The sequence below is a fragment of the Zosterops lateralis genome (genome assembly GCF_965231275.1).
Source record: "Zosterops lateralis genome assembly, chromosome: Z".
Taxonomy (NCBI): Eukaryota; Metazoa; Chordata; class Aves; order Passeriformes; family Zosteropidae; genus Zosterops; species Zosterops lateralis.
Window position 1 is genome coordinate 37,548,411 of NC_139800.1, and position 27,957 is coordinate 37,576,367.

Here is a 27,957-nt window from a genome sequence, read left to right on the forward strand (position 1 = left end):
AGATTCCCATCATTGAGAAAGAGAGGGATAAAAAACCCCGAAAAGGAACGAACAAAAATATGAGCCTGCAGTTGTTGAGCTCTTTTCCCCAATCAAAACAGAAAAGAACCGAACAAGAAAGTCAACAACCTCTTTGCACACATACTCAATTTGGAACTACATAGAAATTCAGCACTTGGTTTAGTTCACCTGCATTTTTCCCAAAACCTTAGCCTCAACTGCAGACCTCTCTAATTTAGATAGTACTCTGCCTTACAACCGACTAGAGAAAACTGACATTTTCTACAGAATTCACTATCGATCTGCCAAGGAGCCAGCCTTGTGCACAATGTTTCAGGCTCCTTGCCTTTAGCGTGCCATTTTAAAGAGCAGCGGCATTAAAAACGCCAAGCTGATGTGCTACAAATCATGGGGGGGATGGGACATGAACCAACCACAAAAATCCACAATAAAAGAATACTCACTTAGTCTGTACCCATCACAGCTGCAGGTGCCACACACCTTTACACTTTTTCATGTTTTTATTCAGGAAGTGAAATTAAAACTTTTAACTATAAATACAAATGCCAAGGTATTACATGAGATATCCAGAGCCTTTATATTTTTTTAAATTTCTCACAAATAATTCTTACGGAACTCAACATACATCTGGGAAAGAAGGTGAAGTTTTGCATACAATGAAAAACAAGTTACATAGTTTTATTGTTGATCTGCCAATTTGCAATTCCTACTTGATACAAACAAAAGCTCAGGAAACAGGTGTAATTTATTCAGTAATGGTAGAGCAACTCTGCATTAAGCAAGCTGTCTAAAACCGGGAGTACTTTACCACTGTTTACTCAGTGACATCACAAAGTTTTAAAATATTTTATTTATATACTGTCACCAATATATATATGTATTGCCATATTGCCAAAGAGGGCCAAACACTTGCAAAAATGTCAAGTTTTACACAACATTTGCGTGAGTATTTTCATCTTTTTCTCACCCAAACAGCAAAGCAGGCATTGTTTTCACACAATCTCTTTAATTTGTCAAAAACCCCCACATAACTTCATCTATATATCAAGGAAACTGAAGAGCAAGCTTAACAGCAACTTTTAATTTATATGGGGAAAAAACAAACTAGGTGTACCCATTTTAGTTATGACCTTATGCAGACCTGAAGAAAAATGACCACCAAGAATAGGTTCACTAAATTTATTTAAAAACCCTAAAATGTTTCTTACAAAAAAGCATTACATTCTGCACACTGCTCTCAAATGCCAGGGACATGTGGCCTACCATATTCTCCCCCTTCAAAGTAAGATACAGTGTACATAAAGCAAGGTGTTCACAACAATTACAGAAAAACAGTACAATTTACCACCAACGATGAACAAAAATAGAATTCACTCTCTCTGCCGCTTCAAAATTTCAATGTTAGTCTCGTGCGCCCTTTTCCCCCCCAAGTATTTGTAAGGAACTAAAACATTACATCTGGTGTACAGCAAAGATTCCACTACACCTCAAATGCAGAACACCTATGAAGCAGAGGAATGTTGGCTTTTTTAACAGAAGCAGATTAAAAAAAAAAAAGGGGTGCAGGACTCCTTCAGTTCTTCACTAGTCTTAGAAAAACTTTCCAGAATACTGCTTCACACTATAAAAAAGAAAAAATAATCTTGCATTAGAATCCTTCAACATCTGCATACTGCTTCACACTATAAAAGAAAAAGAAAAAAGCATGTATTAGAATGATGGACCATACATCTTGCATCAACATTCATAAAGCATATTAAATTACAAATTTCTAACACTTTTTAAAGTACATAATTTAAAAATGTCAATGGCTAACAATTGTATTAGTGTATTTCAGGCACAGTTAAATATTAGTAATCTAATAAAGCCAAACATTCCAGTTAAGACATTAAAATCTGCTATAGCAGCCAGAATATTAATACAGCAAATGCTATCTGTAGCTGTTAGTATTTGGCAGAAAAGGCAAAGAACTGTCAGCAAGGTGTGAAATGCTGCATTAACAGCCCCAAATCGATTTCAACTTGTCCTGTAGAGGCATGGTCTGTGCCATATGGCAGACTGTGATTTGTTGTCAATTTAGTTATCTAAAAACAACAAAATCACTAGTCTTCCACACAGAACTAGGCCAACATCCACTGAAATCTTCTATATTTTCTACAGGCTCTATGTAATTTATTACAAGTAGTTTTTTGCAGCAGTTTTCACCAGAGAAAGGAGAGGACTGCTTGGTTAAGATGTCTTCCAGCAAGATTAGTTTTGAGGGTGTCTTCATTTTAATTAGAATGGAGAACAGAAGAGAATCAAGGCAGAACTACCACTAGAGAAGTTAGGTTCAAATAGTTACTTAAAACCTGCCTTCTTAAAAAATTGCCTCACAGAGGAGAGCAGTTTTATAATATACACGTTAATCTGACAGTAAGGACATAATAAACTTTAACTTGCCTGTTCTGCAGCAAATACTGTGCATTTTGTATCTGGTCCTGTGTTCCTGTAATAGTTATTATCCGATCTTCTGAGCCTTCTAGTGGTTCATCAATTTTGATCGAAGCTCCTGACTCATGACGTATTTGTTTGATTCTCTGGCCTCCCTTTCCAATAATAGATCCTGCCAACTAGGGAGGAAAGCAAAAACATTCATTTCCTGACACAATGGTCTTTCCAAAAAGTTAGAAAATTACAACAGCACTTGAGTAGTTTCCACAAGTTCAGTTTTAAGGGTTGCAATGGGAGCTTATTTCTTTATAGCCTAAAGATACCCCTTGCAGTATTAATTGTATGAACACAGGTGGGATTAAACTGGGAGAACCAGCTCTCATTTGCAAAATATGAGTTACAAGGACCATCTATATTACTGAGTATTAACCACAAGTAAAACTGTTTCATGTGTCTGAAGACAGAAACCAAACAGTCAAACAATACACTGTTGGTGATTTAGAAACACGTTTCATACTTATCAAGCACTTTAAGTACTTCTGATTTACTTAAACAGTCTGAGAAATGGTTGTGACTTTTTGTTTTTACAAGAAAGTATGAGTTGAAAGCAAATCAACTTTACTTACGTCTTTGGGAATCGTTACTTGTGTTGTGATGATGGGTCCACCAAGATCTCCGTATGAACCACGTCCCCCTGCGTAAGAATAATCTGATTTAAGTGTATGCATCAAGTCCTTTAGTAAGTACATAATGAACTACATGCAAAGGTTCTATATGAACACTTACCATAACCAGAGCCACCCTCAAACTGCAAGAGAAAGAAAAAAAACGTTAAAGTGAACAGTCATGCTTCATTAAGACATTTTTATCTTAAACATTATATTGCTAACTTTAAGCCCATTTAATCAAACATCACAACCCTCAACCTGATATAAATACAAGTGTTGTGCCATCAAGAGGCCAAGAGGGAAGACCAGAAACAAAAAGAGCTCTTTAATCTCTGTTCATTTGCATCAGAGGCCACCTTGTGCAGGACCACAAGTTGGATGAGATGATTCTTGTAGGTCCCATCCAACTCCAGATATTCTGTGATTCTCATCCTGCTCTATCAAAACTCTAAGAATAATGCATAGAAGGACAAAGGATTCAGCCATGCCAGTTTACCAAGGCAATCTCTCTATCTCAAGACAGACTCTGGTCTCCAGCTCTGGGGCAAGAAGTCTGTCCAGTAAATCATCCTACTACACCTTTGATTCTGACTGTGCTACAACTCTTTACATCTTTGAATAAACAATCATGACATGAGTTACATAGATTACATTTAAACCACCATATACCAAATGCAAATCACTGCAATGAGCATTCATGGCCCTTTTATTTTTGCCATTTATAAACTTGCATTTGCTATCAAGTTCTTATTTCATATAATGTGTTCTAAGTGTGCAAGACCCCATATTTATACTTTTGTACAGAAGCAGAGGTTACATACATCGTTCTCTCAAATTCAGCTTCTGAACAGACTCCTGGGGTCTGTGAGAGGAGACTGGAGGCTCCTAAGGCTGAAACTGACAGTCAAGCTAGTGCCATCTCAGTCATAGTATTTAAGAGAAGAGTAAAAATTCCCAATGTCTACTGACTAGAGAGTGAGCAAAGATGAAAAAAGTGCTCCAGGCACGGGAATGGAGTCTGCCCTGCAGCCCATGGAGAGAACCACAGTTCACTATACTGTAGGCCATTGAGGGATGCTATCCTGAGGAGAGGCGGATGTGCCCTGAAGGAAGCTGCACAGACAGACACCTGTGGCCTATGAGGGGACCAACACCAAATTAAGTCTGTTCTTGAAGGACTGTACCCCATGAAGAGGACTCACACTGGAACAGTTCTTAAAAACTGCAGTTCACTGGAAAGAGATAATTTGAGCAGTTCACAAACAGCTATATCATCCCATGGACGGTACCCTACACTGGAACAGGGGAACAGTGCAGCAAGAAACGAGCAGCGACAAGTGTGACTTGGAACACGCCACTCCCTAACCCTGCACCATTCATGGCAGTGGAAATAGAAAAGCAACGAATGAAGCAGCAGATGGTGAGAAGAACTGGAAGATGGCTAAAGGTGTTTTCATGTTTCTCACCATGCTATTATAAGTGGCAGTAAACCTACCCCAAGCCAACTCTGTTTTGCCTATGATGTTAATTAGTAAGTGATCTGCCTGTCTTAATCCTGAGCCACAGACATTTCTGTCTTATTTTCTCCTATCGCTCCACTAAGGAACGGGCGTAAGAGCAGCTGGATGCACCTCTGGCAGCCACTCAAGTTCAACCACTCACAATTACTGGCCCAGAGAAGTTACAATGTTACGATTCACCAAAAATATTCCTTACCATCTTTCTTTTTACATCAAAACAGAAGCTATTCAGATCAAACTTTGTTGAGCTTATCCTCTGTCTCTAAGCAACCTGTACTGTCTAACCATGTTACTAAGCAATACATATTGTAAGACAACATAACAGAGCTCACAGTGGAGTCCAAACTACAAGACAAGGAAGGACTCCGCTTAAGGTTTAATTGAAAATTGATCACATAGCATACTGCAGACAGAGATATATTGCTGCTGGTATTTGTCATAGGATTCATTTTTGGCCTAATATATTTTAAAGAAAAAACCTTTCCTTCATTACATCTGCCTCTCCAGACTACAAAACAATAGAATTTGACAGCAGTTGCTGTGCATATAAACTAAGAACTGACTTTTCATATATTAATTTGGTAGCATTTCACCATCATCAAGACATTGCCAACACTTGATGTACTCCATCATTTCTACAATGGAGTGACTAGATCAGTGAACAGGACAAGGGCTACAGGTATTATGTACCTGGACTTCTGTAATGGCTTTGACATAGTCCCCACATCCTTCCCTCCAAACTGGAGAGGGATGGATTCCATGGGTAGCCTGTATATTCAATAGGGATAGCTGCATCCAGAGGGCAGTGTCCATGGCTCAGAGTTTTAATGGACATGAGAAGTGTCCCTCAGGGCTTGGCCTTCACTGGGAACAGTGCTATTCAATATCTTAATTAGTGACACAAACAGATTAGGCGCACCTGCAGCAAGTTTGCAAGCTGTGTGGTGCTGGTGACAGACCTGAAGAACTGGACACCATCCAGAGGAACCTGGACAAGCTCAAAAAGGGAGCCCATGGGTATCTCATTCAATTAACAAGACAAAGAAGAAAGGTGCTGCACTTGAGCTGGTTCAACTCCCAGTATTAACGCAGGCTGGGGGATGAACAGATAGAGGGGTAGCCCTGCCAAGAACAACTTGGGGGTGCTGGTGGGTGGAGCAGGACATGACCAAGCAATGAGCATTGGTAGCCAGAGTGGCAACCACGTCCCAGGCTGCATCAAAAGGTCAAGGGAAGCGATTCTGCCCTGCTAGTCTACTCCTTTGAGACCCTAACATGAATACTGCATCCAGCTCTGGGCCCCCCGACATTAAGAGCATGGACCTACTGGATTACGTCTCCTGGAGGACTATGAAGATTATTAGAGGGATGCAACACGTCTCCTGTAAGAAAGCCTGAGAGCTGGGATTGTTCAACTTGGAGAACAGAAGTGTCCAGGAGGACCTTATTGTAGCCTTACAGCTCCAGAAGGCAGCCTACAAAAAGGCTGGACACAAGTTTTCACACTGACATGTAGAGCAAGGACAAGAGGCAAGAGCATTAAATTGAAAAAGACTGGTTTAGTTTAGGTATTAGAATAAAATTCTTCACTGTGAGGGTGGTGAGGCACTGGAAGAGGTTGCCCAGAAAAGCTGCAGATGCCCAATTACTGCAAGTGTCCAAAGCCAGGTTCAATGGAACCCTGAGCATCCCGGTCTAGTTCAAGGTTCTCTACCCATGGCAGGTTGGAACTAGATGATCTTTAAGTTTACTTCCAACCAAAACTATGATTCTGTGTAACATCCCAAAACCCATCTTACCAAATGATATATTTTCAAATAGACTGATACGTAAATATAGCTTATTCACAAATATAAGCGAGAAGCTACTTTAAATATTTGCTGCTTGAAATAAAATCCACAACATTAAGTAACACAAAATATAAACTGTAAATGAATGCATCTACAATGCATCAGTTATGAAGAAAGTTACCATTTAACAAAATGAAAATAGTGTGTAGAAGAAGCAAAGAAAAGCTCCTCTGTTTTTACCAGGCTGCTGTGTAATTCCACTTTTCTACTAACATTACTTGCCTTCACAGGACACTATTAAGTCTGCCACTAAATTCAAAGTTAGAAAAATGGCTTTATAAATTTTAATAGGTGCAACTTGCCATAGACTACACTCAAGATCTCTTAAAAATTTTGCTTCATCATTTAACCTACTCAGTAAAGCAGTTTTCAAAACACAGGGAGAAAATACTCACCAACTCTGGTGGTTGCATGTCATCACAGGCATCCACATGACACTGCATCATCTTCCAGACGCAACATAAGAGGAAGAAAGGAAATCCAGGTCATACAGACTTTTAGAGACTGTCGCAACCAAACAGAATGCATAGTGGTACAAAGAAACCTTTATACTATTAACGAAGACTTAAAATTATGTGATTTAGACTACTTTCAAGACTCGTTGGGCTTTTAATTTTATTTTCGGACAACTCTAAATGGGCAACTTATGTTTTCTTTCTCTTTCTGTGGTATTAGCAGATTTTTCCCCTAAGAAGCTCAAAAACTAATGGCAAGGCAAAACTTAACCAAGTCTTATTTTTCTTTAAAAAAAAACATTTTTACATGTAAAATATTTTATCAATCTTTTATTTCTGCTAGAAAAAGATTTAGTAAGATTGAAAAAACGTAACTACAAGTAATTATACCAACTGCAGGTTAAGCAGGAAGAAAACTGCTTCTGATATTCTACTATCCAAATACCTCATCTAGCCAGTAAGTAAACTAACAATCTACCACTGCTTAAATACATTATAAATTTAATTTTATTTCTAAACCATATGATATACGGATTTTTTATTTTCAGAATTTTACAATTCCAGCAATTGATGTTTATTTGTGCAAAATGAGTTTTTGAAACAGGGTGTCTTAGCATACATAATGTTTTATACTGCAGACTAATGTGTGCTAGTCACTACTCAGAAGTGGAACAGAAACCAGATGACAAGACAGGCTGGATAAGGCAAAGAGCTAATCTAATAAAAAACTCTGCATGCAGTCCTAACTGATATCAAATTCTTTTGTCGTAAGTTTTTCTGATTTTTAAGAGTGACCTAGGAAAGTGGAATTTTGTTATTTCCTTCTAGCATCTGCATGAATAAATAGCACAGTTGTCATACATTCTCCCTTTACTAATTTTTTACATGCTCCTAAGAATGAGGGTGCTAAAAAATACAGAAAACTCGGGATCTTTCAGATTACAACAGTCATTATGGTCCCCAGGATTTGATCTGGAGTAGTTACACACTGAAATATAAACTTCCATATGCAGATAAATCTGTACTTTGGAGAAAAAACTTCAAAACAGATTGTAAGTCAAATGAGCATTTAAACAGCAGTACATAGGACTTTAAGCCTAGCTAACAGACAAGTATCATCTTGCGATAATACTTAAGTGATTAACTTTGTACAGCCAAGAGGAATTTATCTATCTTTTAAAATAAAAATGGGTTTTTCTCATCTCAGCATTTACAAGGCTGTCAATATTGTTCTATCTCTGGAACTCATGAAAGACCACAGTTCAGCATCCAATCTTAAAGGCTGCCAACTGTTCAATCTTTCTGCCTTCAAATTTTTTGCCAGTTCTCCTTTTCTTTAGTTTTGTACATTCAATTTTTCCACTGTTTTTGAGATGTTAATCAATTGTTGCCTTTTACTACACCTATGTAGGATAGAATCCATGTGAAAAGAGCACTTCTACCCTTTAAAAGCATTTTTTTCCATCATTAGATCACGAACCATAGTAATATTGGTTTAAACTTTTAGCTATAGAAGAGTTTCTATTTGAAACAAAGGGGTAGTACAAGAAGACTTTACCATTTGGCATGATACTTGAAGGTGTGATGTCACACTCAGTGTGAAGATTACACAATTTAGGATACTAGGATCATGATTAACTAAAACTAGAAATTAAATACTATCTTTGTTAGGATATAATATCTGGTCACAAGGGAGCCAAAATCATGAGCAGTTTCACTATGAAAATGGAATTAAATTGCTTCTTATTTCATGAAAGAAACCAAACTAGCAGACATTACTCCACTTGCACATAGAAACTCATGTCAATGAAGTGAAGGTCAACCTGACAGGCTAAACCTAAGTCAAAATGGATTTTCTATTCTAGCTGGACTGGAATAAAAATAGAACAAAAATTAGAACACACTATTGCTCAAGAGTCAAGCTAAGTAAGACTGTGCTCAACCAAATACCCAAAGAAGGGCAGGCTGCTCAGTTTATGTACTCTAGCACACGCTTCATAAGCTGCAAATAGAAGAACACAAAACCTAAGCTCTGATAACACAAATAAGGAACCTTGGAGGTGTACTTCTCCGTTCTTCCTGCTCCTTAGCTTGTAGAGTAGCATGGGAAAAGTTTCTTTGTAACTGCAAACATTTGTAACTACAAATATTTCCTTTTATTATTTCTAATAAGCACATGACATTCTTGCAATTTGTAGTTTCAGTAACTCTTATTGCCAAGGAGGAATGTGAAGCTCAGCTAGGTAGCCCATTTCATAGCTCTTTTTCATTTTTATCTTTTACATTAATTTAGAAGAAAAAAACCAATGCACCACCTGTCATCTTAAAGAAGGTACCAAACAAAGCCAGACTATAAAAGAAGATTGTTATACAGCTCTGTTGTGGTTTAAGACCAGCTGGCAACTAAGAACTACACAGCTGCTTGCCCACAACCCCTCACCCAACCCCCAGTGGAAGGGGGACAAGAATCAAAAGTAAAACTTATAGCTTGAGATAAGAACAGTTTAATAACTGAGAAAAAGTTAAAAAACAAAACAAAGAAAACCAAAAGAAAATTAAGCAACCAACACTATTACACCCCAAAACAATAAAAAAAAAATAAAATCAAACGGACATGAAACAGCTGCTCACCACTTTGCTGACCACTGCCAGGCCCCACCCTCAAACCCTTATGGTCCCCCATTCTGGGTAACTGCCCCAGTTTATATACTGCGTATGATGCTCTATGGTGTGGAGTATCTCTTTGGCCAGTTCAGGTCACTTGTACTGATTACGATCCCTCCCAGCTTCTTTTGTGTATCTACTCACTGTCAGGGCATGAGACACTAAGTGCTTGACTTAGGATAAATACTACTTAGGAAAAACAAAAACATTAGCATGTTATCAACATTATTCTCATACTGAATTGAAAATGTAGCACTGGACCAGCTCCTGAGAAGAAAGTAACTATTCCAGCTGAAACCAGGACAACCTCCTTTCTACTGAGGAAACAGTAATCTTGTCTCAGAACAGCAGATGGCTGCTGGGGCATTGCAGCTCAGAATACAACATAGAAGACTACCTGTTACTCTTTTGTTTTAAGCCACACACTATGAGATTTTTTCTCCTCCCAGAAAGAACTGATGCAGGATTCAACTAAGCAGCTGTTCTACTTCCAAAACATTTGGAATTAAGAATGGATTTTCTGCAGAGAAATGAAAGAATATAGAAGCACTGATTCAAAAGAGCCATCACCTTCCATCAACTAGAGCTCTTCTCAGATACAGTTCCATAATCTGTACTACTGTATCAATGCTCATGTTTTCCAACCTTCAGTGTTAAGAATGTTTGTGTATAACACTCATCAGAGAACATTGTTCTGACATGCCTTTCTCTATCTGAAAAATCTACCACTTTCTATTTCTGTCATGCTGATTAAAAAAATCCAAGAGATGGGCAGTGCAAGAAAACCTACAGGGCTGAGCACAGTAAAATTCTCTGAATCTTTCTGATGACAGAGAGAAAGAAAGAAAACATAAGAGTACCATTCACACCTCAAATATTCATCCACAGGAGGACCACTTGTATGAACAAGTATTTTGGCTTTACTATCAGAAATGTGTATGTCCCAAATTAATGTGCATGTGGTCCAGCAACAAGAGGTCAGCATGCTAACTGTGCTTAGGGACACAACAGAGCAAATTTTAAACTCATACCATGCCATCGTAACGGTCTCCCGGTCTGCCCCTTCGGTCATAGGACATCAGATCTCTAAAACAAAAAAGGCAGCAGCATGTTAATTGTGTTATGTGTATTATGAGCTAGCTTGCTTATTTTAATTCTGGATTTTCCCATTCATGGTTCACATATAATTTAGTATCAAACTACCCTACCCAAGTACTAAAAAATGAAAATTCCAGAACTACTGACCATAGTCCTGGCAACTCACTACAGCACAGCAGGTAACTAAATTTCAGTAAATTTCAAAATACTCCTGTCTAATACACACATAATTTTGCATAATCACTACCAACATGGAAGCATAGAAAAATCACTGAAAATATGAAAGTGACACAGATATATGTGAGTTTTTGTATAATGTATTTATAAAACAACTCACCCGCCACGAGGAGGTGGTGGAGGAGGAAGAGGAAGATTACGAGCTCTGCTGCCACCTCTCCCCCCACGACCTGGTGGAGGTGGTGGAGGTCCTCTGCGAGGGCTCATATCATCATAATCTCTTCTCGAGGGAGGCATAGGTCGTCCACCACGGGGCATTCGATCAAAACCTCCTCTTCCACGCATTGGAAAACCCACTGGCCGCCCCCTTCTATCATCAAACATCATCGTGAAGCCACCATAGTCATATGTTTCATCATAGAAATTTGGATCGTAAGGCTGGGCTCGTCCTTTAATTGGAGACTAATACAAACAAACAAAACAATTCCACAAATCAGATGGTTCTATTACAACTGGCATATTTAATTAACACATTTATGTATTTGGAACACATTCTTAATTTCATAATGCTGCTAAGAAGGGAGATGTTGATGTGCTTCCTGTGAACTTAACTATGACAGTAAAACTACTTGGATGTAGCAGATACATTTTGTTTTCCTTCCTCTTCAAATTTTCCATTCTGATGCCATGTTAAGTATAAATAGCCCACAAGTACCAAAAATTGCTTTCCTCCTTCATAAGGGGTATCCCAATTCTAAACAACAGAAACAGTTCCCAAGGTTCCTAACTGTCCATCACTTTGCTGTTGGGAAAGTAGGAGGTACTGAATTTAAACTAGAAACTGAAAGACACCATTTTTCATCCAAGTAATGGCTAAAACACTCCAATGAAATGAATGCCAATGAAAGAATAAAATAAATGTAATAAACATTACCTCAGAGATAAGATCCAAGATAATCTTGATGCACTCAACAACTCTATCAGGTTTTCCACCGATAAGCACCACTCTGTCAGTTGAATGAGGACAACACTCTTGAAAGAGCTTAATGGTGGTCTGAGTGTTCTGTAGAAGAAAAAGCATTCCAAGATTATCAAATTATTTTAAACAAGTTTATAAAACCATTAAAATATTTTAAAAATAGATTTCAAAGGCAATTAAGTTCCCACCCAATTAAATCTGCACGCTTGCTTCTCAGTTATCATACAAAATTAGAAGATCACATATTTTAAAGACCTTGCTGCTGTAAGTTTTGTACGAAGATAAAAAAAATCCTCAATTTTTTCCTATTTCAATTATGACTCATCTACAACACATCATTTAGTTAAGTATTAGGAAAAGGATCACATAATCATTGTGAGCTTACAGGCTGTATTAGCTTTCAAATTAAACATGCTTTGGATGCTTAGACAGCAACATTGCTAGGATTATGTCTAGTTACCTTGCCTTTCTTAATCCATACAAACACATATTAGCTAATACCTGAACTGACCTGAAACTGACTTTGACACAACACCAAGAAACTCAACCATGTGTTTCCAGTTCATAGAGACCATGAAGTTTTTAAAATCTTAGTCTTGCACTTAAAAAAAAAAAAAAAAAAAAAAGGTCTTCCAGGAGTTAGAATTAAAAAATACAAAACGAAATCCTAAGTCCTTTCACAGTACGTCTACTGTGAAGATGCTTTCATTCTAAACTGTTTTTTGTGTCCAACCACACAAATAATTCTACAGTATGCAACTGTCTGTTCTAAAAAGAGCAATACAGTTTTTATAAAATGAAGTAAAAATATTTTATTTGCGGCTGAACACTTTTTTTAAGGAATGCTTAACCAAGTCCTGGCTCTGCCACCAACATTATTTCTGAGGGTCTGCAAGGAAGTTTGAACTCCCAGCTCCATCTCACGTCATCAAAAGCATGTACACAACATGTTCAGAAGAAATTACTGCACAGTAGATACCTACACATGCCCCTTAAGAACAGAAAACATTGCTTATTGAATAAAATCAAATCTCAGAAGAACAGAAAGCAAGTACCTCTCTGAGTTCTTTAATTTTAGCACCCTTGACACCAATAATGCCTCCTGCCAGACTCTGGTGAATGAGAAGTCGAAGCTCGCAGTCGAAGTCGCTGCCTTTGTAGTGTTGATACTGCAAATAAGATGCATATAGGGAGAAGCAATAAAGATTAATTACAAATATTCAAAATACTTGGGGTTTTAAGCTTTTTCTTCAAACACAATGGGATGATTTAATTTATTGCTGAATTGTAGTGCTGTATTTCTTTTGATTCAACTGAAACAATTTAAACACCTCACCTAACCATGACTTATCAGCTTTCCCTATTTACATTACTTATTAAATTACACTGCACCACTTGCTATAAAGATCTAAGACGGTATTAAACAGTGCAACACTTATTTGAAAGACAGGAAGGCTGTTAAAATGTTAATTTAATAAACAATGACAGACTCTGCCCTCTACCCAAAAAATGCCAACATGCAGCGTTGACAGCCACAATCCTTCTTTAAAAGGCTTTCGGGATTTTTCACTTTTCTAATTTCCTGTACTTGAGAAGTAGCAAATACTCTAGAACCATCTCATTCAAATGCTAATCTTTTCATCCCAAACAGAAAGAAAATTTAAAGATAAATACCTCTTCTAAAGTAGGGATAATCTTCTTCAAGATTTCTCCAATTGTCTCTATATCTGCACTTATACTCAAGATGCTGTTGGAAGCCAAGATGACAGACAATATGGAGAAGGTAGAAAAGAAAAAGCAGAAGTAAATTTTTTTTATCCTCACACAAAATTTTAACAAGATTTACTACAAAGAAGAGTTTATAAATATTCCCCATTTAAAGTAAGCCTGTTTGCTCAATTTACAACACATGCATCTTTGTTTATGCCCAGTATATATGCATGAGAAGTTTAAGATTAGGTAGGTCTTGCAGAGAGAGAAGACAGAATGGGCTTTTGGAAGGGCTCAAATTAAGTGGGCAAGAAACTGATGCAGAACTGAAAAGTAGAAGTGAATATTCATGTTCCCCGCCACCACTAATTAGGATACCCTCGCTATTACATTTGTAGAACTGGCACACCTTCTCATATTAAAAGTGAGGATATGCAAGTGGTGAACGTTGTATCTGGAATAAGGTTATGGAACTCAGATTACTAATGGGCTCTCCAAGAAAACAAATACAAATGCAAGACAAAAAAAAGACGAAACAAATGAGAAGTGAAGGAAAGCGAACCGGAATTAGCATTTCATCAGAAATAATTATGAACAGGCAATGTTGAGGGGAGCAAGGTGGGCCACAAAGACAGAGCGAGAGACTATTTTGAACCAATTTGATTTACAATGCAGCAAATATGCAACACTTGAAGCTGTGCTCCTTCCATCGAAATAAAATTAGTGGATTGTTTGGGTGGGCAACTCACGTAAAAGTTCAGTGACAAAAAGACTTAATGGGGAAAATAAGACAGAAAACTTGAAAAAAAACAATACACCGTCTATAAGGGGATACTATTTAATTATATCAAAGGCAGGTAATAAAATACATTTCTCTCTTTCTATTCAGGCAGTGAGGCATAAACTGTTGGGACATACCGCTCGGGGCCACTGCTGTCTGGGACTGAAACACTGGCATTGTACTGCATTGGTCATTGGCGTTCGTGGATGTTGGCATTGGGCATGGGTATTCAATCGGAAGTTGTCAAGTATGGTACCCGTTTGGCAACGAGCACATTTTTGGGCATAGCCAACCAGGGTTTTCACATGGGCGTTCAGGGGCGGATGGGCCAACGTCATGGTGGGCAACGCAGGGGCAAGTCGATCCAGTACATGGGCAACGGAGATATATGGCCAAAAAAACAAGGAGAGGGAAAAGGGGGAAAAGCAATAAATTTTAATTTAATACAAACTATACTCATTACTCTCAATTAATGAAACAAGCTTAAGTTGTTCTGAAGACTAACACAATAACTGATTGCTACACCGACTGTGGCCTAACAGAACGGACTTTAAAAATGAGTCACTTGATCTGACTAAACTACTTTTTACTTTTAACAAATGATGTTTCAGTAGCAGGCTGGCTCATGAGGGTAGACGCAAAACCTGTCGAGACTGAAAACACTAGAACCTTGGGCAAATTGGGAAAGTTCATGCTCCAGACAAAACTAAATTACCTGGACTTAGGTGACATACTGATTTACTCAAAAAAGCAAATTAAAAAAAAAAAACCAAACAAAAAACACCTGATAAAAAAGAAACCCTAAAAAGAGAGGAACAACTAACTGCCAAAGTTAGTGAGCTTATGTATGATTCCTGACCATTTCAACTAAAATCTCAACTGTAGTTGCGGTAGTTTATGAACTTAGTTGGAACTGATTTGTAACGGTATATTGCAAAATCTTGTGCTGAACAGAGTCTTGATTGGAAAAACCATTGAAATTGTAGCAGATGTTAAGTACAGGAGTGTAAACAAATGGAATTTAAGAAGCGTTGCCAAGTTTTATAAATACACGACATTAATGCTGAGCATGTGTCTAATCACCGGAGTCAACCCCCTGTAAAATGTGAACAGGCATTAAGTCACGACCATTTAAAAATGCTTCCAAGTAACAGAACAGTGTTCCTTCAGTGTTTTATACTCATATTTAAAGCAAGAAACCTTAATATCAATGCCTTTGTGCTTCATATACAAGCTGTTAAGGAACAGATGGATGATTTAATTTTGCTTTTTTAAAGAAGTTTAAGCATTCCTCTATCACTGGGTTAAGCCAGCCACCTGCAAGGGTTTCAGCAGTACTATAATTGATGCACATATATGGGGAATGGTATTATTAAGGGGTTTAAGCTTTGTCAATATTTTTAATTAGGATGGTAACTCACTTCAAGTGTGTAATTTAGCAGAATCCTATTGAAAAGTGAAGAGATTTAATATAAACCTCTCCTCCCATGCATCAAGCTGGGTTTTAACGGAAATAGAAATTGAAGAACTGTTATCTACTCTGACAATTGGTAGAAATGGCTTGTAACTTGGATGTCTATAGAGTTGAATTGCTCCCATGCCTAGAAATGCACGCAATCAAGATTTTGATGTAGTGCTCTGAAAGAAGCAGTGTTAAATTAGTTCAAACTCATATATACTCACGTCTGTACGAAGTGCTTTAATATTTTTGCCACCTTTTCCAATCACTGCTCCAGCGTTCTGGAAAATAGTTTTCAGAAGTTACATTATGACAACACAGCACAGATGAAGTTTTTGAATTCAAGACTAAAAACAATAGATCTATTTTTGCTGGCCCAGTGGTGGGGGCAGGCACTACTTTGGAAAGATTCAAACCAAACTGAAATCAACTGAAAGTCTGTCCACATAAAGCTCTTATAATCATGGAACAGAGCAGAGAGATAAAGATATCTCAGCTTTGCCACTAATATTTCAATTCCAAAGAGAAGTTTCTAAGCAACTCTGCCTATATTGAACTTCTCATAGACTAGATCTATTAAGAAACCAAACTAAATGAGTGTAATGTAGGTAAATTATTTTCTCAATTCTCTGATCAGCTTTTTTTTTTCCCCCCTTATGGAATATGTTTATTCTACTTTTGTTCTCCAAACATTTGATAATTTCAAGTGATAATATTGTTTTGCACATCTGTAAAGTAACTAATTTCTCACAGCAATATGAACTGAAAAAGGCTGAAATGAATGTTAATAGCCATCACCTTAATTCAAGCCAACACCATCAACAGGAAAAAACTGACAAACAGTAAAAAATAGTTACTGCAAAACTACACATCTGCCAGGTTCTTTCAAGAATTCTATGGGAAGTATTGCTTTTATTACACACATACGTTATGCTAACAGCATGCCAAGCATTTCATGATACTCCATGTAAGTTGGCTATTGGTCAGAAATGCCACATGGAGTTATGACAACATTCTTTCACACCAACACAAAAAACTGAAATGCTTCAGAAAGCATAACATCTGTAGCAACTAGAAACACCAGAGGAAATTCATATAAAGCAACTTTAACTATTTACACTTGTCAACAAAATCACTGCAATTCCTGAAGTGCTAGCTGTACACTTCTTCCTGTTGATATAGTTGAACAAGTTTAGTACCTCTCTTGGGAGATTTCCTAAAATCCTAAGTTCCTGTCTCACATATTTTATTTGAAATCATTAATTTATAATCCTCTAAACACCTTCTTTTCCAGAGACTCATATACAGTATTTCCCCTCTACCTTCCACTCAAATGTAAAAGTATCTTAGAATCTTTATTGCTCTACTTCTCAGCAAGTATATCTTTTTAATAAACCCTATACTGATCTTTAAGGACTTACCCTTTTAAGAGAATCCCAAGGACAATTCCATTCCAATACACATACAACTACCATTCCTACATACTGAAAATTACTCTGGTAAGTTATCTCATTTCAAAAAAGGACATAATCTCTCTACACTTATATCCATCCCAACATATACTTTGTCACCACCATTTCAAACAGTGCTACACACAAAACCAGTAAAAAGAAAAACACATACTTTGCTCTGAAGCAAGATGCGCAATTCGACCATCTCATCAGTGTTCCGAGATCTTTTGAAGGCCTGCTCTTCCTCCATATCTTCTGCAGGACGTTTGCCTGTAGAGAGGTCCATAGGGAGGAAACATAAACATTTATTTAACTTTCTAAGTCATAATAAAGTGGAATTTGTGCCGAATTTATGCTCTGTACTGTTAATACCTTCTCTCCTATTAGCAGAAAACTAATTACTACAGACATCTATTCTGAGCATCCGCAGCATAGAAACAAGTCTTCATTTTAACAGCTTTCTTACTAATTAACAACTGAAAATACATTTAAAAATCTATGGACTATGGCTTACATGAGATTGTTGCACACAGGCAGTAAGAAATTCACCATGTGTTGTCTAAAGGAGGGCAGCATCACCCACTTAGTAATTCCTTAAAATTTATAACTGGAGAAAACCTTCCAGGCACATAAAGCTCAAATGACGTTTATCCAACACTGAAATGCTGGTGAAATAATAGTAAAATAGCAGTTCAGATGCTGTTTGGGAAAAACTTAGGCAAATCAACAAGAATAATGCCCAAAGTTCCCCAGTAATTATTCCCAAGAAATTTTCCATTAAGCTCTTTAGCAGTATTTCACATATTCATACTCCTGCATGCAACAATTGCAAGGAACAAAATGCAATTAACAGATATGCCCTATAGCATTCATATACATATTCACATTCTCCATACAGTTATGAAATATTTTTCAGTATTTGGTCATAACTTTCAGTTCTCATGTCTAAAACATGCCAACAGAAAAATGATGTTTTTATGCTTTAAAGTTGTGTAATAACACATTAATTAAAACTGAAGGTATTTAATGCAGAGCACAAAGTTACTGCTAATGCAAACATATGGTAAAGTTAAATCATTAGAAAATTCCTTGAAATAATTTTTTTAAGATGTTCTTTCTAAAAAGGAATAGTCCTTTAAAAAATTTACCATTTGTCTCCGTGTTGGTAAAGGTCTCCTCCTGTTGTTCAGTCTCCATTGCCTTTTTTTCTTACGTGGACGAGCAAAACCTGTTGAAAAATAAAGATGGTACATTTTTTTGTCAAAAGACAAACTGCACCTCACGCTCAAGTGAAAAAAATAACAAAAATAAATGCCTGCTGCTAGAACTTACCGCTATTATATATCCTTGCTGACAAAAACTCAAGTATTCTGGGCGGGATCAAAATCCAACAGCCTATTGCTTCAAGAGCCTATGAAAACAGCATATATCAGTTGTGAGTCTCCTCGCGTCATGAGTCTGTTGCTACAGCCAGAAAACAAAGGTCTGACCTAAGCTATTGCTGCAAATATTTTCTTTATACAAGAAAAAGCGTAGCCAAGCCAAACACACTACTAAGAGAAGATAAAGGCCAAATCTGTGGACTTACATAAACTCTAAATGTCTGAATTACAGGTTTTGGGGACACACTAGTTTTAAGTGACAACATAATCTCAACATAATATGACATGTGCCTTGGTTTTACTTTCTAAAGGACACAGCACCAGAATCTGGTCCTGCTATTTAGGTTAACACTATTTACACTTAATAAAAAGTCTTGTTAGGTTAATTGTCAGCATTTGTTCTACAAATTCTCAACCAATGTACTAGCACACATTTGAGAATGTACTCCTCTCAATTATAATTGATGAATAAAATAAAAATAAACTTCCAACTACACTGGAATAACCTCTTTTAAAAAATACCATCCTCTGTAGTTACATACAATCCACTGCACGCACACCCCCCAAAAACCTCCAAAAGCACCTGTACCTCTTTTCAGAAATAGATTGTGACCTGCCTTTAGCTACTAAGTCACAGTAGCGAGAAGTGTAGATAAAAGAAACAATTGTGCAACTTACTATCATTAAAAATGTGATCTACAAACACAGCGAAACAACCACATATTTCCCCTTGCACCGCTTTAACTTTCATTGCCCCAACAAAAAGCAGACACTCACACTTGTATCGATTACAGGAGGATGGCGAAGAAGCCGATTCTAACTTACTAAACTCTCAGACTTCCTGTACTCTCACACAATCATGTAGTTGTTGCCCCGCTTGTAGGGGCTAAGAGCAGGCTCTGCCTTCCCAACACATGCCGGCACTTCCAGGCACTTGAAGTGGGCTAACGAACACGCACCAGTGTGGTAAGAGCGGGATCTCAGGCAGACACTGCCAAAATCGCGCTGTTACGCGGACGGGCAGTAAGGAAGATACCGACGAAGAGTAACAGCCCTTTCAGACACCGGTTAATCTATTTCCAACTACCCCAAAAATTTAAGGCAGCGGGGAGCGAACTGTTATCAGTTAAGTTATAATTCATACTTATTTAGCCTCCCCTACTCAAACCTCCCCACGTGTCATGTGTTCTCAGTAATCTCGTTCAGCTACGTAAATCAAGGACATTCACATTACTAATAAACTCAGGTTCCTTATTAACACCGAAGGACTAAAGCGGACACGGGAGGTGGGACCAACGACCACTGATCTAAGAACTGAGGGACGCCAGAGCTACGCCAGGGTGCAGCGGCATTTCTCGCCTGCCTCTCTCTTCTCCCCCTCCCCTGCGTCTCCGGCCGCCCGCCCACCGCGGCGGGGACGGGGGCGAGAGGGCGGCGCCGCAGCGCCCCCGCGGAGCAGGAGAAATGGCGCCCTCCGAAATGGCGCCCGCCCGCCCGCTGCGAGGCGGAGCCGGGCGGGGAAAGGCCGCCGCCACCACCACGCGGCCACGGGGAGCGCTACCCGGCTCTGCCCGGGCGGACACAAAGGAGGTGCCCGGCGGCTCCAAGCCCGGCGCGGCGGGCGGAGCGGGTCAGCCCTGGAGCCACGCGCACTCCGCGCGTCCCCGAAAGCGGCTGGGCCGCGACGCGCAGCGTCCGCCCCCCGATCGGCCTCTGCGGCGGCTGCCGCGCAGGCCGCGGCCCGGAGCGCCCTCCCTGCGCTCGCCATAATCCTCAGCAGAAGCTCGCCCTGGGCACACTTGCCACGGGCAGGCCCGGGAAGGCGGCGGGGGTCGCCGCGCCCCCGCCCTTGGGGCGCACCCGCCGGCGCGGCGGAAACCGCGCTGTCCTCGCGGGGCAACGGGGAGAGCGGCCATCTAAGGGCCCTCAGCAATACACACCAACGCGTGTCCTTCACGCAGCGCTTTCCCCGTTCTATCGCCAGCCCCTGGGACCTCCATGGAAACCTTGGGGCCCACGACAGCCCTCGGCGGTTGAGGCCCCGACAGCAGACACAGGCCCTCTCGCACCGCTGTGTCACGCAGCGTCGCCGAGCGGGGAACAGCGGCGGCTCCACCAGCCTGGGCGAGGCCCGGACCGGCCTGTGCCTTTTTCCCGCCCCCCTCCCCTCCTCGCCTTCCCCGGCCGCGCGGCGCCGCGGGTTGCGCGTACCTGCGCCCGCCGCCGGCCCCACCGCGCACGGGAGAGAAAGGGGAGCAGCCCCGGCCTCCGACGCGCACATCCACCAGAGCCGACCGCGATTGGCCCCGCCACCGCCCCCCGCGCGGCGCCTCCGCCGACTCGTTGGGTGAGGCCGCTGCCCGTCAGCGCAGGAGGCGGCGACGCGACTGCACCGCCCTCCGTGAGGGAAGGGACGAGACGGGCCCAGGGAAAGGGCAGCGCCGTTAGGCCCGTGCCGCGGCTGGCCGACCGGCCTTCCCTACCTGGGCTGCGGGAGCCGCGTTGGGAGCGGCGCGGGCAGTGAGGGGGCGGCCCAGGAAAGCGGGAGCGGCTGCGGCCGGGAGGCGAGAAAATGGCGGCCGCTAAAACCCCGCCTTGTGCGTGCAGCCCGGCGCGGCTGTGGCTAGACTCTCGCGATGATTCAACGCGCGCCTCCCATTGGCTGGTAGGTGTGCGCGCGGCGGCTTTGGGAGCGCGGGCTCGGGCCGCGTCCCGTCCCTCAGGCCGCGGGAGCCGGGACCGCCCGCCCGCCCCGGTGAGTCGGAGCTCTGGGCCCTGCGAGGTGCTGCCTGTGCTCATTCAGATCTTCTTCCTCCCCCCTCCACTGCCTCTCTCTCGCTCCTTTAACCTCCCCTGTTGAAAACTGGCGCTTTACTTGGGTTAAGTAACTAGGCGGTATCTTCCGAGCGGTGCATCTTTGGGGAGAGCTTGGAGGCAGTGTTGTTTGTTCTGAAGGCTGTAATGGCAAAAAACAAACAAACAAACAAGAAACCCAGCAAAACCCACACCGGGTGTTTCTTTAATATTCTTACTGTAGGTTTTGTTTTCGTTGTGTTCTATAGAGAAATTGAGCTCCTCGGTCTTCTAAGGAATTGAATGCGATCCATGTACGGTTAGGCAACCTAATCTCTTTTCCATCTTTGTAGAGTGACATCAGTGCAGGAGTTGAATGCACCCTTAGCAGGTGTGCTAGCGATACCGGATTGGGAGGTGCTGCTGACTCTCTCTCGAGGGACAAGAGCCTTGCAGGGGGATCTGAAATAGGTTGAAGCACTGGGTAACTATCGGTGGCATGAAATTTAACAAGAACAAATACAGATTCTGCCGCTGGGATGGAGGGCACAAGTAAGAGCTGGCAGAGGAGTGTGTGTAGAGCAGCCCTGCAGAGAGGGATCTGGGGGTGCTGGTGGGCAGCAGCTCAGGGTGAGTCAGCAGTGTGTGCCCGGGCAGCCAGGAGGGCAAACCCCATCCCAGGCTGCATCAGACACAGCAGCACCAGCTGTGCTTGGGATCATCCTGCTGGATTCAGCCGTGGTGTGGCCTCACCCTGAGTCCTGTGTGCAGTGCTGGGCCCCACGGGTTGAGAAGGGTGGGAAGGTCCTTGAATGGTCCAGAGGAGGAGAACAGAGCTGTTGGAAGGGTTGGAAGGCACATCCTGTGAGGAGTGGCTGAGAGCTCTGGGTTTGTCTGGTTTGGAGAGAAGGAGGCTCAGGAGTGACCTCTTTGTTGTCTACGGCTTCCTTAGGGGGGACCTGGAGAGGGAGTGCTGCTGGTCTTTTCCTGGCATCCAGGAACATGGAATAGGAATGGTTCAAAGCTGTATCAGGAGAGGTTCAGACTTGACAATGGGAATAATTTCTTTACTAAGTACAACAAAGCTGGTGAAAGGCCTAGAGAGTAAGTGGTGTTAGGTGTGGTTGAGGGCTGGAGAAAAGGAGGCTTAGGGGAGACATTCTTGCTGTCTACATCTACTCGAAATCGTTGCAAGGTGGAGCTCAGTCTCTGAGACTCACCTCAAGGTGTACCAAGGGACGTTCAGGTTCAAAAAGTGATTGGACATGTTTCTTGGTGCCATGATCTAGTTGACATGGTGGTCTTCAGTCAAAGCTTGGACTCAATGATCTTTTCCAACCTGAGTTATTTTAATTCTAAGAGTATAATCAAACAGTGAAACAAGCTTCCTGTAGAGGTGGCTGACGGCCTAAACCTGTTAGTGTTTAAGCTCTATCTGGACAATGCCCTTAGTAATGTGATTTTACTTTTGGTCAGCCTTGAGTTGGTCAGGTGGTTGGACTAGATGATCATTCAAAGTCCTTTCCAACTGAAATACTTCTATTCTGTGCTCTGTTTGTGCAGAGCTACTTCCTAAGCTATCAAGTTAGAGTAATTACCAACTGATGCTCTTGAAATGATAGCTGCCGAGACTTGGTGCTGTCGCTGCCTGCGCTGGGTCTGTAGATAATAATGTTATGAGCCAGCTTTCTGCTGTGGGGAACAAAGCTTTCAGTCACAGACTGAAAGTCACCCCTCTGATATAAGTGTTGATAGACCACAGCTGGGTTCTATAGATCCTGTTACTTCTATCTGTATCAGTGCTGGTGAATTGGGAGAATAACATCTCAGGTCATTTTGTAAAGTAAACTGTGTTAACAGAAAGAGCACCGTAAAAAAAGAGGAAATATATTTTAAAACCTGCTGTTTTGGTTTGGGTTTTTTGTTCATTCACTTTCAACCTATAAGAAAAGGGGTTCAGTTATATGTTTCTAATTAAATCAAAAGAAAAAAGCATGATTGCTTGTCTAAGTCTCCATACTTTTATTTTGCACATACCTTTTCTGCTGATTGAAGTGCTAACTGTTGGAAGCGCCTGTGAATATTGTCTGCAGAAATGTTTTTAAATTATTTTATATAATATGAGTGAGAAACTTGTAATAATTTCAGTTTTTCTCTGGATATTAAATATGTCTTTTTGAACTCCATTTTAGGGAATTCAGTCTTTTACCGTAAAAGAAAATGTCTACACCTAGCATTGTAACAAGAGTGGAAACCTGGCTGTCATCCACATGGCATGTTAAAGTTCCTTTAACATGGCTGGAAGCATGTATTAATTGGATCCAGGAAGAAAATAGTGGTAGTAATTTAAGTCAAGCTCAGATTAACAAGCAGGTATTTGAGCAATGGCTTCTTACCGATCTGAGAGACTTGGAGTATCCCATTTTGCCTAACTGTATCTTAGATACTCCCAAGGGAGAGTTATCAGGCTGCTACTCCATACAGATTGATTCACTGGTGGATGTTAGCCAGCCAGCATATTCTCAGTTGCAGAGGCTAAGAGGGAAAAGCACTGTAAATGAAGAAGTTACAGCAGGCACTCAGGCATTTCAGAAGCCCTGGGAAGCAAAGCCTACTCGAATGCTGATGCTACAACTAACAGATGGCATACATCAAATTCAGGGCATGGAGTATCAACCAGTGCCTGTTCTCTGCAGTAATCTTCCTCCTGGAACAAAAATCACTGTGCAGGGCAATATTGCATATCGTCTTGGAGTTCTTCTGCTTAAACCAGAAAATGTGAAATTGCTGGGGGGTGAAGTTGATGTTCTTCTTGAGGATTACTGTCAGGAAAGAGTCCTTGCTAGATTAATTGGAGAAACTGAAAACCCTAATTCTGTTGGAGAAGCTGGACGTGAACAGATTTTTTCAAGGCCTGCAGATGAATTAGAACAAACTCCTGGCCCTTCAGATGAAGAGCTTTTAGCCAGCCTTGATGAAAATAGTGAATTTACTTTAAACAACAGAACATCTTTGGAAAGTGGATACTGCAGTAGAAGCAACAATTTTAATACAGCCTTCAGTTCAGTGACTGCACACAATGGAAATATTTTGCTGCAAAAATCTGTAAGTCCTTTCCCTCACTCAGATGAACAAGTTTCTCCTCCCACAGAACACGCTGATGGCTTTTTAAATGACTTCCCTTTAGAAGATGACTTTCTTCTGGAAGAAGAGATGCAAAGAGAGATGGAAGAAGTGCCACCAGTGGACATGAACAGAAACCTAGGTTTAATTGCTGGCAGACTTCCACATACATCTAGAAGCTCCTGCAATTCATCTTTAAATGGCACTGGTGAAGAAGATAATGTGAATGAAAGAGATCAGTCGAGGGAAGCTGTCAGCAAGGAAAAGAACATGCGAAGAACGATATTTGATGAAGATGGAAATAGTGTGAGTAACTTATTGCAGCACGAGGGCTTACGTCAGACCTGCACTTCATCAGATTTTTCTTTGGCAAATCCTCCTGAGGAAGAGCAGAATTATACACACCTACATGACAGCAGTTGTAAATACCAATACCCTTCTGACAGCAGGGTATTAAATGATGATCCTGTATTTTCCTTAAAAATGGATCCAGAAGGAGATCGGCAGGAACGTGATTCACAGGTTTTTCCTTGCAAGGCAGTAGAAGCACCTTTAGATTTAGATTCTCCACCTTTTACATATATTTCCCTTCTCCTTGCAAAAAAACCAGAAACTGTTACAATTGTGAAAGCTAAATGTTTTATTGTCACTCTCATGGGAAACCTCACAAAAAGCAATGGGTCCTGGGGTATCAAGGCTAAAATTTCTGATGGCTCTGCTTATCTTGAAGTAGATTTTGCCGATGATATTCTAACAAGTTTGATTGGCTTTTCAGTGCCTGAAATGAATAAGCTGAAAAAGGATCCAGCTTTACGTCTAAAACTTAAGGCTGGTTTAGAGAAATGTCAGAAACAGCTGATAGATCTCTGTTGTTTGATGACTATTGAGTTTGATCCATTTCAGTCTAAAGCCACTGTATTAATTCTCCAGGATGCTGATGCTGGGCATCTGGAACAATTGAAGAAACGTTTGAATAAATAACATGTGCAAACTTGCAGACTATATATTAGGATATGTTTAAATCAGATTTGCCATGGAGAATTCTTGGAAGTTAAAGTTAAGTGATGTATCTTTGATCAGGAATTATACTGTAAAAGTGAGACAAGGAGATAACATGTTGGACCAAAACTAGGCAGTTTGTTTCTTATGGTGACAGTATTGGAATAAGATTTCAAATATTTGTGTCCTGATTTTTTTCATTCTGCATAATCCTGCATGTTCTAGACTGGTAATCTAGAGTAGTGGTAATCCAGAGTAGCACAATTTCAGGAAATGTATAAAAATGAACAGACCATCTTGTTATTCTACTTTTTCAGGTACCTGATTTTTAAAAGAAAGGTACATGAATTTCTCAGCTTTTTCTTGGAAAAAATCAGTTTAATAAATTTAAATAACAAATTATTGTTCAAATACAGTCTCTTTTGACTATGCCAATCTGAAGACTCAAATCTGCATTCACTGTGCAAAAACCTAAAGTATAGAAAAATAAAATATTGTCTTCTAAGTATTCAGGTGTGAGGAAAAAAATCCAATCTATACAAAAAGGAGATTTTAAAAAACTGTAATTTTATGAATAATTTAAAAGAAAGCCAAGTGTTTTAAAGTGTTTATTAGCAGAAAATTATAATATATGGAGATTCTATTTTTTTGTCACATTAATGTTAATCATTGCTAGTAGTTTTGACACTAGAGGTAAATTCATTAATTTACTCTTATGGTTACTTGACTAACCTTTTTAAAGAGTAGTCAAATACTTGTGCTTCACACATGTCGTATAGCATATTTAATGTTGGTCTTAATTTTAATTGATTTTTTAAAAATAATAAAGTTTTCACTTAAATTTGGTGGATGCTGCTTAGTCACTTTGAAAGAAAAATATATATTTTCATGAGTGTATAGAGTATGAGAAATTATTTTGTTAAGTTTTTAATTCTTTTTTCTTCTTCCCATCCTTTCCCCTTTGCTTGTTTTTTTGTTGATTTTTTTGTTGTTGTTTTTGCTTTTGGTTCGGTTTGGTTTTTGCTTTGTTTTGGGTTTTTTTTGTCTGTTTTTTCCTTTGGTTGATTGGTTTGTTTCCCTGTGAATTTAGAAGAATTAATATTCTGGCAGGAGTAGGGGAACCAGTTTGCCCAGGAGCAGTCTGCCCAGTGTTTGTAGTGTTTGCAAAGAATGTAAAACTGATGGCTAGAAGAGGGATTTTTTTTTTTAATTGACCTGCCAGTATCTTTCTTCAAAGCCTTTTCTTTCTCTGAACAATGTCTGTTAGACCATTGAGATCTGCTGTGACAGATTGTCGGTATAAATACTCAATGTCAGTATATATACTCTATCTCAAATTGAGAACCATGCTTGAAGACTCCAAGGAAAACTAAAGGTAATTTCCCAAGTAAAGTAAAAATGGAGGAAGGTGGAGTGTGGGACATCTTGAGGGTTTTTATGCTTGAGGTGTGAGGGGTTTTAGGCTTTATTTCATACAGTTTATAAACACAAACATCTCTGTGTCCCTTTCTTTCCTTGCCCTTCGTACTGTGAAGAGAACCCGAGGAAATTATAACCCTGTGAGCCACCTCTGGGTTTATTTTCTGAGGCTTTTGGGAACAGTACATTGTTTAGAACTGTAACAGCAAAAGCTTTTGCCTGTCTGGAACGTACATTACTGGACCCTGAGCTACAGTTTCAGAAAAAATTGCTTGTTAGTAGGATGTAATCCTTATAGAAGTTAATAGAGCTGGCTGTAAACCTTCAGTGCCATTTTATGAAAATATTTCTCCTATAATGAGTTAGAAAACATCCTTTGAAGTTTTTGCCTTAGCATGTAAAAGGATAGGAGTTTTTAAACTTCAGATGACATGAATAATCCACAGGTTTTATTCTGCTTGTACAGAGCAAGAGTCATGTTATTCAAACTGCAAAATCAAATTAAATGTTGCGTTTGGTTTAGATGATGAAGTCACACCTGCTCCTTCTTTTTTGCATTTGCATTAATGTTTAGCCATCTCTGCTACAATAATTGCATGTGTCTCCCATTCTCTTCTTCCCTCCCACCTCCAAGTTGATGTTACTTGTCTGACTCTTTCTTCTCCCCCACCCCACATTGTCCTTGTCTTCATTTTCAACATGTGCTCTCTGGAAAGCCACTTGCATGCCTGTGGTCCAGTGCCAGCAGAAAGATCTCAAAAAAGCTGTTTACAGCATGGCTGCCCTGCAGATAATTCAGGGCAATTTTCTGGTGTATAAGGCAGATCTGTGTTCAAGCTTTTAGAATTAATGAGAAATATTGCATAGTTTTTTCAATAAGGCAAAGGAATAGTGGTATTGAGAAAGCATCCTTAGTTAAGAGCTGATGTCAAACAGAAAATGGTTTATGTGGCTATGTATACCAGTCATTGGTTC

General features: G+C 40.1%; 2 protein-coding genes across 11 annotated transcripts; one reads left to right on the forward strand and one right to left on the reverse strand.

Moving 5' to 3' along the window:
* Positions 1 to 520: 520 nt before the first annotated feature.
* HNRNPK (heterogeneous nuclear ribonucleoprotein K) lies at positions 521 to 21,246 on the reverse strand. 9 transcript variants are annotated; one of them, XM_083883937.1, is made up of 16 exons: positions 21,132 to 21,246; positions 18,599 to 18,677; positions 18,415 to 18,494; positions 17,439 to 17,548; positions 16,040 to 16,096; positions 14,494 to 14,537; positions 13,539 to 13,612; positions 12,921 to 13,048; positions 11,821 to 11,949; positions 11,047 to 11,348; positions 10,643 to 10,697; positions 6,888 to 6,938; positions 3,241 to 3,262; positions 3,081 to 3,163; positions 2,464 to 2,633; positions 521 to 1,703 (listed from the first exon to the last, which is right to left on the reverse strand). In XM_083883937.1, exons 3-16 carry the CDS (start codon positions 18,461 to 18,463, stop codon positions 1,670 to 1,672), a joined length of 1,308 nt encoding a protein of 435 aa, XP_083740063.1. In that variant the 5' UTR covers positions 18,464 to 18,494; positions 18,599 to 18,677; positions 21,132 to 21,246; the 3' UTR covers positions 521 to 1,669. The 9 variants fall into 9 exon arrangements, with proteins under 9 accessions (XP_083740063.1, XP_083740065.1, XP_083740062.1 ...); XM_083883939.1 differs by lacking the exon at positions 21,132 to 21,246 and adding an exon at positions 20,860 to 20,955 and having other exon boundaries at positions 521 to 1,642; XM_083883936.1 differs by lacking the exon at positions 21,132 to 21,246 and adding an exon at positions 20,860 to 20,955.
* A 93-nt stretch (positions 21,247 to 21,339) lies between these two features.
* RMI1 (RecQ mediated genome instability 1) lies at positions 21,340 to 26,776 on the forward strand. 2 transcript variants are annotated; one of them, XM_083883814.1, is made up of 2 exons: positions 21,340 to 21,403; positions 23,634 to 26,776. In XM_083883814.1, the coding sequence occupies exon 2, from the start codon at positions 23,662 to 23,664 to the stop codon at positions 25,543 to 25,545; it is 1,884 nt and encodes a 627-aa protein (XP_083739940.1). In that variant the 5' UTR covers positions 21,340 to 21,403; positions 23,634 to 23,661; the 3' UTR covers positions 25,546 to 26,776. The 2 variants fall into 2 exon arrangements, with proteins under 2 accessions (XP_083739940.1, XP_083739941.1); XM_083883815.1 differs by having other exon boundaries at positions 21,358 to 21,430.
* The last annotated feature ends 1,181 nt before the right edge of the window (positions 26,777 to 27,957 follow it).

Bases quoted from the DNA above. Each gene is read 5' to 3' on its own strand.
- HNRNPK (XM_083883937.1), bottom strand. From the start codon at position 18,463: ATGGAGACTGAACAACAGGAGGAGACCTTTACCAACACGGAGACAAAT. The intron at 10,698-11,046 runs GTGAGTTGTTTT...TTTTTGTTTTAG, and splicing joins CCACCACCTCCTCGTGGCGG to AGATCTGATGTCCTATGACC. The intron at 3,263-6,887 runs GTGAGTATTTTC...TTTCTCTTGCAG, and splicing joins ACATGCAACCACCAGAGTTG to TTTGAGGGTGGCTCTGGTTA.
- RMI1 (XM_083883814.1), top strand. From the start codon at position 23,662: ATGTCTACACCTAGCATTGTAACAAGAGTGGAAACCTGGCTGTCATCC.